At 38.7% G+C, this 12835-nt stretch overlaps 3 protein-coding genes across 6 annotated transcripts; 1 reads left to right on the forward strand and 2 right to left on the reverse strand.

Moving 5' to 3' along the window:
* Nucleotides 1–110: 110 nt before the first annotated feature.
* LOC102217030 (BICD family-like cargo adapter 2) lies at nt 111–6669 on the reverse strand. 4 transcript variants are annotated; one of them, XM_023341908.1, is made up of 10 exons: nt 6585–6669; nt 5625–6055; nt 3838–4053; nt 3617–3733; nt 2549–2695; nt 2220–2366; nt 1931–2005; nt 1476–1555; nt 1256–1370; nt 111–426 (listed from the first exon to the last, which is right to left on the reverse strand). In XM_023341908.1, exons 2-10 carry the CDS (start codon nt 5865–5867, stop codon nt 253–255), a joined length of 1314 nt encoding a protein of 437 aa, XP_023197676.1. In that variant the 5' UTR covers nt 5868–6055; nt 6585–6669; the 3' UTR covers nt 111–252. The 4 variants fall into 4 exon arrangements, with proteins under 4 accessions (XP_023197676.1, XP_023197677.1, XP_023197678.1 ...); XM_023341909.1 differs by lacking the exon at nt 6585–6669 and adding an exon at nt 6142–6568; XM_023341910.1 differs by lacking the exon at nt 2220–2366.
* An 88-nt stretch (nt 6670–6757) lies between these two features.
* On the forward strand, nt 6758–10254 carry LOC102217275 (melanoma-derived growth regulatory protein-like). Its single transcript, XM_005805860.2, has 4 exons — nt 6758–7290; nt 8119–8252; nt 9243–9353; nt 9460–10254. The coding sequence occupies exons 1-4, from the start codon at nt 7173–7175 to the stop codon at nt 9481–9483; spliced, it is 387 nt and encodes a 128-aa protein (XP_005805917.1). The 5' UTR covers nt 6758–7172; the 3' UTR covers nt 9484–10254.
* A 169-nt stretch (nt 10255–10423) lies between these two features.
* LOC102229423 (alpha-crystallin B chain-like) lies at nt 10424–12128 on the reverse strand. The gene is made up of 3 exons (XM_005805820.3): nt 11822–12128; nt 11502–11624; nt 10424–11425 (listed from the first exon to the last, which is right to left on the reverse strand). The coding sequence occupies exons 1-3, from the start codon at nt 11999–12001 to the stop codon at nt 11234–11236; spliced, it is 495 nt and encodes a 164-aa protein (XP_005805877.1). The 5' UTR covers nt 12002–12128; the 3' UTR covers nt 10424–11233.
* Nucleotides 12129–12835: the final 707 nt, after the last annotated feature.

Genomic DNA, 12835 nt, shown 5'->3' on the forward strand with positions numbered 1-12835 from the left:
TTAAATAGAATAATGAAGGAAACAGTCTGTTCCCCTATTTACATAAAACAGAGGAGACTGTATGCAGATTACAGAAAATAAACACATTAAATTTTAATGTTTTTATTAAAAGTTTAAAATTATTAATATACTGTACATATTTACAAACAGAAAAGTACATTCAGATATTACATTTGTAAACATTTAACTTGCTGATATTGCCGATATTGATCAGTGTTCATCTGCTGCCAAACGGACAAATGAGGCTGTGTCTTATTTGTCCTTGAATAAAGAGGAAAAGAACCCTTTTCCTCCTTCACCCCTCACTCTCAAAGACTTGCTCCTATGGAATCCAACAGTGCTCTCCTTCTCTTGCTTCTCCTCCTTCTTCTTCTTCTCCTCCTCCCTTTGCAGCACCTGCTGATTGATGACGAAGCGCATGTCCTCCTGCAGCAGGACAAAATGGTAGATTTTAGAAAATACTGATGTAAGGACATCATTAGGAGTGCACACTACCGTAGTTACTGTAGCTTCAAATAATCAAAAACGGAAACTGAAAGGAGATAAATCAGAGTACTCGGCTGTATTCCCTGAGGAAGTCGTGGTGTTCCGTAGGGGTTGGTTTTGGGTCTTTCTTATGGTACCACGTTTAAGAAAGTGGTACCACGGTCAAGAACGGACAACAGTTACGGTTGTTTTGAAAATTTCATGAATATGATCTGGGTGGAGTTTATTAGTATGGCAGCATAGAGCTACTACCTCAGGAAAAGAAAAATAATCGTATTGCATTATCAGTTGAAAAGCTTATTAATCCAAGAATATCTTTATAACAAATAGGCTACACAATAAGTCATTTTGCAACACAAAAAATTAAATTACAGTAATATTATAGCATGTTATATCAACAGAATTGTTGTTGCTACAACATAAATTGTTTACATCATAACTGGAGGATGTTCCACGTTCCAATAAGAAAACGTTTTATGACACAATCATTAGTATTCCAATAATATGTTTTCAAACTTGTAACAAACATTATCAAGCTCTTACAATTGTATTACTCTATTGTCAGACCTAGCACTGAAGGTTTCTGTATTTGTGTGGGTGCGCATGTGTGTGTGTGAAGTTTGGCATAGATGTGTAGAGGAGAGGATTAAACGAGTGTGCCTCCTCCTCCACTTTTCTGAATATTTTAGTATTGTATAGATAACTATTTACTTTAATCTACAAGTTGAACATGTTCAAAATAAAATCTTTACACAAACAACAAACTCACCTGCCAGGCATCCAGTTCTTGAGACAGCACCACCTTGTGTTTGATTGTGTTGAGAAGCTGCTGAGTGAGCGATTCTTTCTCCTGACGAACTTTGGCCAGTTCGCTCTCCAGAGAGCTGGATAGAAAAGAAAATACTATTAGCCTTTATTTATTTATTTTTTGTTATAAATTAAAGATAATGTCTAATAAAACACTGGGGCGTTTTGTGTTGCAGTATCACCTGTAGCTCTGATTTTCTCCTCCTATGAAGGGTTTAATTTCTTCCCTGAGAGACTCAAGTTCCTTTTGCTGAGACTGGAGCTGCAAGGACAGAAAATAATAAAGTTTCAGCACTTTATTTTAAATACATCTTGGGAGTATTTATATACAATACAAACTGTAAAACACCAGTTGTCTAATAGAAGAATTAAGACATCATTTTCAACAATATACACATCCTGTAATAATTCCAACTTTGTATGATAAGATATCAAAACTTACATTGCTGTCTCAAAACTGCTCATCCCATTGAACACACATTAGAAACATTATTTTACTTTTTACTGTCTTGAAGGGGGACTTTTTCATTTCATTTTTTTCTGTTTTCGCTAATTGGCCCCAAATGATGCAATATCCTCTGCTTTGGTGACCTGCTGCTTTAATGAATGTTGAATTCATGTGTAGCTCTTAACAGACCTCGTCCTTTAATGCTTGTATTTCTTCATCTTTGGCCTGCAGCGCTGAGGAGTGAGCCAAGAGAGCCTCTGTAGCCTATAAATAACAGGAAACATAAAGAGCACAAAACGCTTACACAGATTTTGTCGCAATATGTTGGCATCTCTGCAAGGTTTCCAATGAAATTTAATTGTGGACACGTGTTAGTACCAGACACTTCTAACATAAGGGATGTGAGTAGAGGTTCAGAATTAGCAGACAGTTCCCAGGTCAGACAGTAAAGTTACTGCATGTGTGTATCTGTGAGTACCTGTGTCTGCTGAATTTCACTGAGCAGAGACAAAGGTTGTGTGTGCGTACTGCCCAGGAAGCTCTCCTCTCCCAGGTTCAGATGTTTTTGTTGTAAAGAGCGATTCAAGGTGCGTAACTCAAACACAACCCCCTGCTCCTGCTCTATCTATGTTCACACACAAAATACACACACACACACACACACCCACACACACACACACACAGACCATAAGAAGCAAACAGGCGGACTGTGTAGGATTTTAAAGCAGATGTGTTAGTTATTTCTGTTAGTGATGAATGGTATTATTATTATTATTAGGACAGTTGTGACTAATGCCGGATCTTCACCTCAGCTTCCTTCTCAGTGAGTTTGACATGAAGCTCTGACAGTCTGTCCCGCAGTCCGTCTCTCTCCACACGGAGCCTCTGGCTGTCCTCCTCTGAAGCTTTCAGCTGCGTCTCCATGTGCGACAGCCGCTCCTGCAATACTCTGTTCTGCATGAATGAAGACAAGAATTGTCATTTTTCCATGAATTGAGTGAGAAGCTTTCCTTTAAACTTCTGAATATATGTAGATTTACTTTTTTCATGCATCAAATGTGGGTGAACAGAAATAATAATATTTGAGTTTTTATTCTTAAATGTTAATTAAATCATGTTTTAGTTCTATTTAAATGGAAATCTGCATAGCAATATAAAATACCTGAATATAGCAATCTTGCATTGCAATACTGAAATAATTCACTGCAACATTGCACTATTTGGACATATTTCATAAATAATTTGACCTTTAATTTTTTTTTCCCGCACAAAATATACAAAGTGCTAATTTGGGTTGGGATAAGTATTTGCCCCCTTACAGATTCCTTCTGCTTCAGGACCTGCATGACTTCCAGTATTTAGTGGAACCATGAATTCTGCCTTCGATGAGGAAACCCTGAAGAAGAGTAGTTGGCCATCAGTTTGTGACCTTAAAGTTAAGCATACTTGGGTTACACCCACTAATAGGTTCCCCTCTGAATGGCTTAAAAAAAAAACAAATGAGGGTTTTGGATTGACTTAGTCAAAGTCTGGACTTTATCTGATTGAGATGTTGTGGCATCACTTGAAACAGCTTGTTCATATTCTGCTGTGTAGATATTTTTATATAATTCAGTATAGAGGATTGGCATTCTTATGGCAGAGTAATTGACAGCCATTCAAAACGTTCCACGGCAGTCGATGCTAATGTTATTAGGTTTAGGGGCAATTATTTCTTTCTTGGTATTTACTCAAATTTTTGTCTAGTCTTATAATAGAATTTGTTAGATGAGATAAAATGTTAAGTCAAAAGAAGTAAAATCATGAGAAATCTGTGAGGGAGTAAATACTTTTCCACAGCAAAGTACTTTAACAGCAATGAGAAAGTTCTAATACCTCAGCTTGCATATTTTCTAATTGCGTGAAGCTGATATTTCGACTAAAGGATGACTCCTCCATCTCTTCTCTGAGGGTGCGGAGCTCAGTCCTCAGGGAGTGCTCCAGTGTTACAGCCTAGAAAACGTGGGAGATACAAGGCTGTGAAACCTGTTTGTCTGCATAGCAGCCAAAAAAAGTTAATCAGATGTGACTCAATACACAGGTGAAAATGATCCAACCTCAGATAGTTGCTCCACCAGTCTCTGGTTGTGATTGGCCAACTGAGTCATCTGCTCGCTGTCATCTTTCCTCCGGTCCCGCCCCTCGCTGTGGTATTTCTGCAGCTCTGCCCTCAGTGAAGCTATGTCTGTGTTGAGCTCTGACTCCTTCTGCCCAGACTCCAGTTCATTCATCTCCAGCTTCCTCTGCAGGACGTGCTTCTCCTGCTGTAAAGCCTGAGACAATAAACTGCACATTAATCAACTTCATGATGTTGACAAGAAGTGTATGAATATCAGCAGCAGAGCCTACAAAAGGGAGACATGCAAATCACCAGGAGTCTCCCCATAAATGAAATAAGGAGAAACCTGCCCTAGGGCTATATTTAGGAAAGCGTGGGGTGCCTGGACTAGAAAGTTTTGCAACAAGTTTTTTTTTGAATATGTAAATTACAAAACGATAATGTTTAGACACATATTTGTATCAGAGGGGCGTTTAGGCTGGCCACACCAATTTAGTTTTCTTTATTCAAAAAGATTTTCATTATTTTTAAATGACTGTCTACATGGATATATTTAACAAATAAAGCGTGACCCATAACGTTATATATAAAGGAAGAAATCGAGAGCAAATTGTAGCTAAGCTTTGATAGAAAAAAAATTAATGATTCCTTCCCAAGATATTGTGATCTTTGCTGCACTCCAAAATCATCCTTTTGATTTGTCATTGATCGGAAACACACAACAAAGGAAATAAATTATTTCACCTTCTCCTTCTTGCATACGTGTGTGACAAATCGTCCTTGTACATTTCTTCAATTTTGGTGTTATTTGCTGAAAAACAGACCCGCAGCATGATTGTCCCACCTCCAAACTCCAAACTGCGTTTGATGGGATTTTTTGGAGCAATGCGCAGCGACATTTCTCCTTGCAATACATGACCCAAAGAGTTCAATTTTGATGTCATCTGACAAGAGTGTATACTTCCAGTATTTAACTATCTTGTTGAAATGTCTTTCCATGCATCACAGAGCATGGTAGACACACACCTGAAAAACAACCAAAGACTCAGAACACACTTTCCAACCAAGGGATAATTTAGGATGTTTCGGACTGGGAGGGGAAGAATATCTGAAGAGAGCCCAAGGATCCACAAGAAGAACGTTTTAGCAAGAGCCACTTTACAACCAGAAGAACCATTAGCCTCCTGTTCAAATGATGAAACATTATTCAAGCTGCAAAACTCTTAATTCTTCAGTGAAGTATTGTGCTTTTTCTTGCATTAGATATAGATTGTGAGGGGAAAAACTACTTCTGCTTATTCAGGGTCTCTGTAACTGTGTGAATGGTGTTTGGCTTTTTTGGACAATATTTGGATTTCATGTAGCCTCATTAGAAACATATTTTCTGAGAAAGACATCAACATGTTGAAATTCTGTTCTACGTCATTTACCCAGACACAGCGCCCAAACCAGTGTTGAAATGATCATTCAGTGTTTTCATAGAAGATAAGCTCAGTGGAAAAATCTTGAGAGGACTCTGTCTGTGGCACAACATAACACCTACTGTTGCAGAAAGCTTTCATTCCAGACTTATTTGTTAATAATTGGTGGCTCAACATTGGGTAACCGCATTTTTATTTTCCTAGATGGAAAAACCCTAAGTAATGAATCGTATGATCAACGGAACAGCAACTTGTTACACATTTGAAACTGACTCACATTTTGATTCATGTGGTATTTTCCTGTTTATGTTAAAGACAAGAGTTCTGTGCAGTTATTTTTCCTTCAGCCCAGTTATCTCCTTACCTCCACCTCTTTCTCTCTCTGCTGCAGAGTTTCTGCCAGCTCCTCATTCTTCTCCAGTAAGGCCCGTCCCAGTTCTGCCGCCAGTATCAGGTCAGTCTCTATCGCTCCCCCGCCGTCCACGCCGTCAGCGGGGGACGAGGCTGACTGCAAAGCAAAGAGAGATACCGAAGAGGAAGAGGAGAGAGGAAAGAAGGAGTCTTCCAGGCTGGGCGAGGGAAGGCTGTTTTTCCTGGGAGTGAACATGACTGAAACGTGTTGGCTTAAGGGATTAGTTTGAAACCATCACCCTCTTGGCTTTTGGATGACTTCTCCAGGGTCAGAGAGGTGAGGGATGAACTCCCATTCCTTCTCCTTTCATTTAGTTTCCCACTGTGTTCTTCAGAGGCACCAACGCTGCAGTCGTTCAGAAACTCTCCTCTTCAGAGACAAATCTGTAACAGCAAGAAATCAATACAGACAGACAATCTTAGAAAGGCTTAGCATGACAAGTTGTTTTCTGGTGATATTATCTAACAACCTTAACAAGGAGGTCTTTTGTCTGACTGGTGATTTGGTTACTCTGACCGAAAATCTAGCTCCTTTATTACCATTGTTCTTGCTCCCCTCCCTAAATTCCACAGCTAGTTTAAGCATTGTGTTTCAGTCTCAGACTGTAAAGAAACTAAAGTAAAAAGTTTCTGAAACCTTGTGAACAGAAACAATTGAGAATTGAGACTGTTTTTTCCACACACTTTAACTAATGTGATGTTCCTCTAACACAAATTTCATTCAAAACCATTTCCTTCTGAGGTCACTCTTTGACGTAACATTCTACTTCCACCTCTTAAAGCCAATAATTCATCCAAATTAAAGCACTCCAGAACTTGTCTGTATGTCAAATTATTCAAATTTTGAAGTCAGACGAAAACCCAAGTTATTCTGGCTCAAAGAAGAAGAATCAAGTCTGTCAATGTTACTTACCTGACGGGTTACCAGTCACCAGAAATAGTCTTCCTGTTTGGTGTTGAGTGTGCGCACATTTTGTCTGTGTGCCCTGGGACTATTTGCGCAAGAGAGGCTCAGCTGGTTTCCCTGGTAGTGGAAACATCCGGTATGTAAATAGAATCTGAGGGCCACACCTCTTCCCGAGTCACGAAGGTGTAAAGGAAACAGAGTCAGGATCAGATGAAGCAGGTGCTGTTTGGATATCTAGTGGTTGAGCAGGGATATTAAAAGGCAGATAAAGTTTGAGGAAGTTGCTGCTTGAAAGCTCAGCAATCTTCTTTTGGGATGGAAAGAGATGAGGACACAAATAGGGGTCTGTTAACTTCAGCTCTCACTCCCTCCTTCTCCTCCTGTCTTGTTTACCTGCTTGGAGTGTTTCAAAGGAGTGCTCTGTTCACTTATGAGGAAGGGGGCAGGGAGAGTGTCGAAGAGAAGGCAACTCACACCCCACCTCCTCTCAGGGGGCAGCAAACTGGGAAAGAGGGAATAAAAAGCTGAGCACGACACTCATCAATCATAAAACTTATTTTTTTGTCTTAGTTTCTGTGTTTTCTGCATTCTGATATGGCTTTCAGGCTGTTTTTAGCTCTCTCTGTGATGCTTTTCCTGACAGCCTGTGAAGCTGGAAAGCAGATGCCCAAACTATCAAATAAGAAACTCTGCGCTGACTCTGAATGCAGTCGTAAGTAGCAACAGCTTCTATTTCTTCCTTGCTTACTGATTATATTATCTAACAACTGGAACATATGAAAGATAAATGCTGATTTTTTTTTTAAAGAAATGGAAAAAATACAGTTGCTTCTTCATGAATAAAGGAGAATAATTTGGAAAGTAGGGTACCAGAGTCTGGAGAAAGAGTGAAAAGGTACAGAATCCAATACTTGGGGAGCCATATCTGCTGGTGTTGGTCCGCTGTGTTTTCTGAAGCTCAAAGACGGCTCAGAATCCACCAGGAAATTCTAGAGCACTCCATGCTTTTTTCTGCTCATAACTTTTATGAAGGTACTGATTTTATTATCTGTCCACACTGCCAAAAGTACCAATACTTGCTTCAATAGCCATGTTATCACTGTACTGGATTGGCCAGAAAAAAAAACCCTGTTTGACCTAACTATGCAAAGAATTTACAGAGTATTGTGAAAAAGAAGACGAGAAACGAGAGAGTAAAATGAGGATGAGCTATTGGCTGCCATGGAAACGACCTGTTTAGCACCCCGGACCCACAAGTTGATCATTTCCAGGCCACGCCACATTGATCCAGATTAACTTTTCAAAAGGATCACATGTCTGTATCAGTGACCCTTAATCATCAAAGTTAACAGTAATAAACACTTGAAATATAACCAATGTGTGTCAGAAATGTATATAATATACAGATTTTACTTTTTAAATGTAGTTACTGTACTGACTAAAATTTTGCTGATTTTCTGAACTGCACAACAATTAAAAAACTGAAAATCTTACACAGTCATTCAAGCCCCTACAAATCCTAAACTATGTTCTCACACAGATCCGATCCTCATAGCCCAGGCGCTTCAGGACTACTACCCTGGAGACTGCAGGTTCATCCCCATCCGACAGGGGCAGCTCGTCTATGTTTATGCAATGCTGAAAGACAGAGGGAATCTCTTCTGGGCTGGCAGTGTGAGTAAAGAAGAATAATTTTAGAAAAATTCATTATGACCATAATACACGGTGCCTTGCAAAATTAATCATACCTCTGGAATGTCACATTACAAGCACAAACATTGCAGAATTTTATTGTGTGACCGATCAATATAAAAATACCACATAATCATGAATTTACTTTCCTTAAAAAGTCGTTGGTAAGTGAATAAAGTAATCTTAGCTGTGAAGGCTTCAGATGTTTGTTAGAAACCATTGAAGAACAATCAACATTATGAGGCTTATGGTAGTCTGTAGCACACTGTTGGGGCAACACAAGCCTGCCAGTAACTTTGTACCCAAATAATTGCCTTGTTTGTAGCAAGATTTAAGTCCAGTGAACAAGACCTAATTTTTGCTTCAACCCTTTCAAAAAATGTCATGTGTAAGGTAATCAAACCTGCTGGGTGTGAAGATAACTTGAAATAGAAAAAGGCTTCTTTCTGAAATTAAGAATCTGGTAGATAAATAAAAAAAATACCACAGATATTTTTTCTTTGCTACTTTCAAATGTTCCAGTCACAGCTTACAGATGTAACAGGCTCACCTTAATCAGCCTCGGCGCCTGCCATCAGGCCAAGAACAGCCAAGCAAATATTGACTGAAAATATCTTTCTACTCAAGCCTTGAATGTTTTAAGTCAATACATGCATGTTCCAGGAGGAATAAATTAACGTAGCAACTTCCATGGTAAACAAGAAAACGTTTCTGGTAAATGGTATAATGGGTTATGTTGTACTCATTTTAAAAGGCACATCTGCTACAAACCAGGTAACTCCCAACTGTAACTACAGTATAAAATATTGTAACAATCATCAAAAATAGATTTTAGGTGTGTGAACTATGTCCTGTTGTTCTACTGCATTAAAATGTCTCTAAAGATGGTGTTGTTCAGCCATCTTGAAGTTTATTAAGATATAGTAAAAAAAAAGATTGAGAAGCTCTAATCTAGCTATTTTACTACTGTAGGTACAAAATACATATTATGGAGAACAGGAGGCTCGCATTGGTCACTTCCCTAGCAGCGTTGTGGAGGAAACACATGCTCTCATGCCAGCAACCACTGAAGTCAAAACTACCGTAAGTGAACCAACAGTTCTGTGCATATTTACAAATAAGTTGAACTATTATCAATTTATTTCTATTTTATTCTTCATTTTCACTGCTTTCATTTTTTTTAATCCAGAACTGGGACTTCTACTGCAACTGATGTTGAATGGACAGACAGAGAAAACGACAAGCGTTCCTTAATTAACACACAATTATGGTCTAATCCATGTTAGCTCGTCTCTGAATACGATTTTGAAAATCATAAAATGATTTATGGGTGTCAGAAATTGCATTCTGATAACCTTGTCAAATAGATGCTTTGATTACTGGTCATTGATTTCAAGGTTGAGTTATTTTCCTCTTCCTGTTATATATCAAACTTGGGCTCTTCTTTCATGTTTTTCTGTATTCTTGTTATTTGGTATTTAAGTGAGATTTACTTTACACAACATGACTTGACAGAATTTAATCGGATTTTCTGTCAAAATTAAATAAAGAAAATATATTGCAATTATCTTATCTGTATTTAAACATGTAATCATCTTTATCTTAAATTATTTAGAAGATAGTTCTCCTACATATGCTATCTGGGACACTTTGGCTTTTCATACTTTCAGTTTTACAGATAATAAACATTTCAACAAAAACTGCAAAAATGTGTCTTTTTTTAGGCTGAGCTTGGCAAGAGATTTCACCTGAATATGCTGCCTATTGTTTATTGTAGCACGATATGATGGTGAAACACACATCTTTTAAATAAATGTGTTGTTTTTTTTTTTGTTTTAGTTGTGTTATGCTTAGACATTCAGAATATACAGGACACTTGGATTTAAATATTTTTTTCAAGACAAAGTCAATTTTTACTATCTGGCAGTCATTCAGGTTTATTTTTGTTTTTGTTTTGATTGTGTAATAATTTGTAAAACAACAAATAAAATGTTTGCCACATCTTGGTTTATTGATTTGAATTTTAAAAATTGCTTTTTAATTGTCACAAATGTTTTGGGGACTAAACAATGAAATAGCTCGACTCTTCAGCCTCTGCTGTTGTGTGAAATTATACTTTCAACAGAATAAAGAAAAAAAAATGACAAGACAAATTTGAGTTTCAATATTTATTCTAAATATGGTTTTCTGTGTTAATATGCCAGAGGCTATAGCCAGTTTAACAGTAATAGTAGAGCGTTGGGTTTACAAGTAAAAATTTACTCACTGTCAAAACAGTACATATAGATAAGATATCTGAAGAAAAAAAGTGGCTCTTGTGCTCATCCTTTACACTGCACCTGTCATTCTTCATCTGTTGCTTTTTCCGCTCCACACAGTCTTGGCCCTAAATCCTCTGGTGGCATTTTGAATTAACCAAAAAAGCAATCAAATGCTCCCAATGATCCTGTATCTCTTCACTTACAGAAACCAGCACCTTATCCCACTGAAAAGAGAGCACAGCTGGCATTTTGTTAATAAGTCTGACAATGTTAGTTTTAGACAAGAACATTTTAAGCTGTCTAGGCCTTTTCCTTCCACCCAACTTTTTAGAGTTTGGTCTCCTAAATCCAAAGCTTTCTCGGGCTTTGTCTCATATTCACACACTAGGTAAAGGAAAGAAATACATGTGGTAATTTTAGATCAATGCATGGCTATAATTTGTCAAAGATAGGTCTATTCTCTGGAGCTTAACATTGTGCAGACAAAACTCACATGTAATGTTCGATGTTCATGCAGGGTCCAATTTTTTCCAGAGGTTACCATGTTCTAAATCCATCAGTGATTGTAAGTTGGAAGTCAGCAGGTTATGTTTGCTTTTTTTTTTTCCAACTTGTCTGACCTATTATGTTAACCAAAATGCCAACATATAAACAAGTAGTGGTGGGTTAGTACTTAATCAGTATCAGGGCTGTCAGGATACTCTACATTTTTTGTTTCTGTGAGCCATCTTCAAATGAGATGGGAATGTTGCAGTCTGGCCCAAGACATGGCCGAGGCGCTGTGATTGTTAACACACCATCAGATGACAGATTGGAGGTGATGTCGGCCCCTAACACGCCAGATGGAAGCCTGTATTTCCTCAGAAACTCTCTTGACACAAAGCCGTGATCATCCTGAAAGCAGAATTAGTCAGAGAGTTAGAAAGGGTACAGCTTGCAGTTTCTGCAGATCTCTGAAATCTCTCCTGACCTGTCTGTCCTCGTGCTTAGCGTGCACGGTGATGAACTCGTCACTAACACTGACGGACAGCTCATCGGGGGAGAAATGCTTCACATCCAGATAAATAACAAAGCGGTCCTTTTCCATCCGCATCTGTGCAGAAATTTGTTAGAAGTAGCAAGATGCTGTTTTTTATCTCAGTGCAATTTCATATCAGTAGAAAGTCAGTTGTGTTTCTGACTTCAACTTAAGCACTTAGAACTCTGATTTAAACAACAAATCTCACAAATGTGACTGTGAAACACTAAGGCTTGAAGTACCATCAAAAGGTGAACCAAACAGCATTTTACCTCACTGTGTCCATTTTCTGGCCAGTTGAACCAGCGCATAAATGAAGGTCGCATCCAGGGGAAGGACCAGGAGAAGGGCCACACCAGTGGCCAGTCAGCAAGAGGTTCTGCCAAGGAGAGGTCAGAAAACCGGCTTGGGAAGCCACGGCGGTACCAGGGGTACTGAATGGGAATATCCATAGTGGAAGTCAGAGAAGGTTTAGAGCTCAGAGCTGGTCTAACTTGGCTTAAGATGGGTGCAGCTCTCCAGTCCTACACTGAATTTATAGGCCTTCCCCTCCCAACCCATCCAAGCCTCCCTAACTTCCCATGCCATCACTGGCAGTGAAACTGTGCCAACAGGCTGATCTCTCTGGAACAATGATGTCAGCTGTTTGTCCCTTCATCCCCCTGACTGTTTCCTCTGTCTGACTGTTGTCTCACACTCTCCCCCCGACACCATGTTTCTCTCTCTCAGTCATGATGGGACATTGGCTGGGAATATTGCTGATACCTCCAAGCTTATGCCCCAGGAAATACCGCTGCCCAGTGTTCGAGAGTTTGTTTGGCGTATAGCTTACGGAGCATTAGCCAGTGGTGCACCATGTGCCAAAAGCTTAGATCTATGTGTGGAGTGGATGTGGTGTTGAATGGAAACTGATGAGTTTGTATGGGACAGCATTAGGTGAGACTTTATCTGCGTAAAGTTTTGCCATGAGCTCAGATTTTAAAAATTGCTTTCCCATTGGTTGTTCAAAGTAAAAGTTATTTGTCCTCCTACACATTTCTTCTATTTTAGCTTGTTTGTCTACTTAAATGTTTCTGCTCAAAAAGAGAAAAAAATAACACAGTGATCCCTATAGAAAACAAAGTTTTTAAATTATTATTTTATTTATTAATGGAAAGAAAGCTATCCAAACACCTGACCTTGTGTGAAAAAGTTGTTGAACCAAGCTAATATTACCCCTTACCTAATAAATAGTTGTGCCGCTCCTGGCAGCAAGTGAGTTTTTTTTTTTTTTTTTACATCTCTGT

The sequence above is a fragment of the Xiphophorus maculatus genome, chromosome 11 (assembly GCF_002775205.1).
Source record: "Xiphophorus maculatus strain JP 163 A chromosome 11, X_maculatus-5.0-male, whole genome shotgun sequence".
Lineage (NCBI taxonomy): Eukaryota > Metazoa > Chordata > Actinopteri > Cyprinodontiformes > Poeciliidae > Xiphophorus > Xiphophorus maculatus.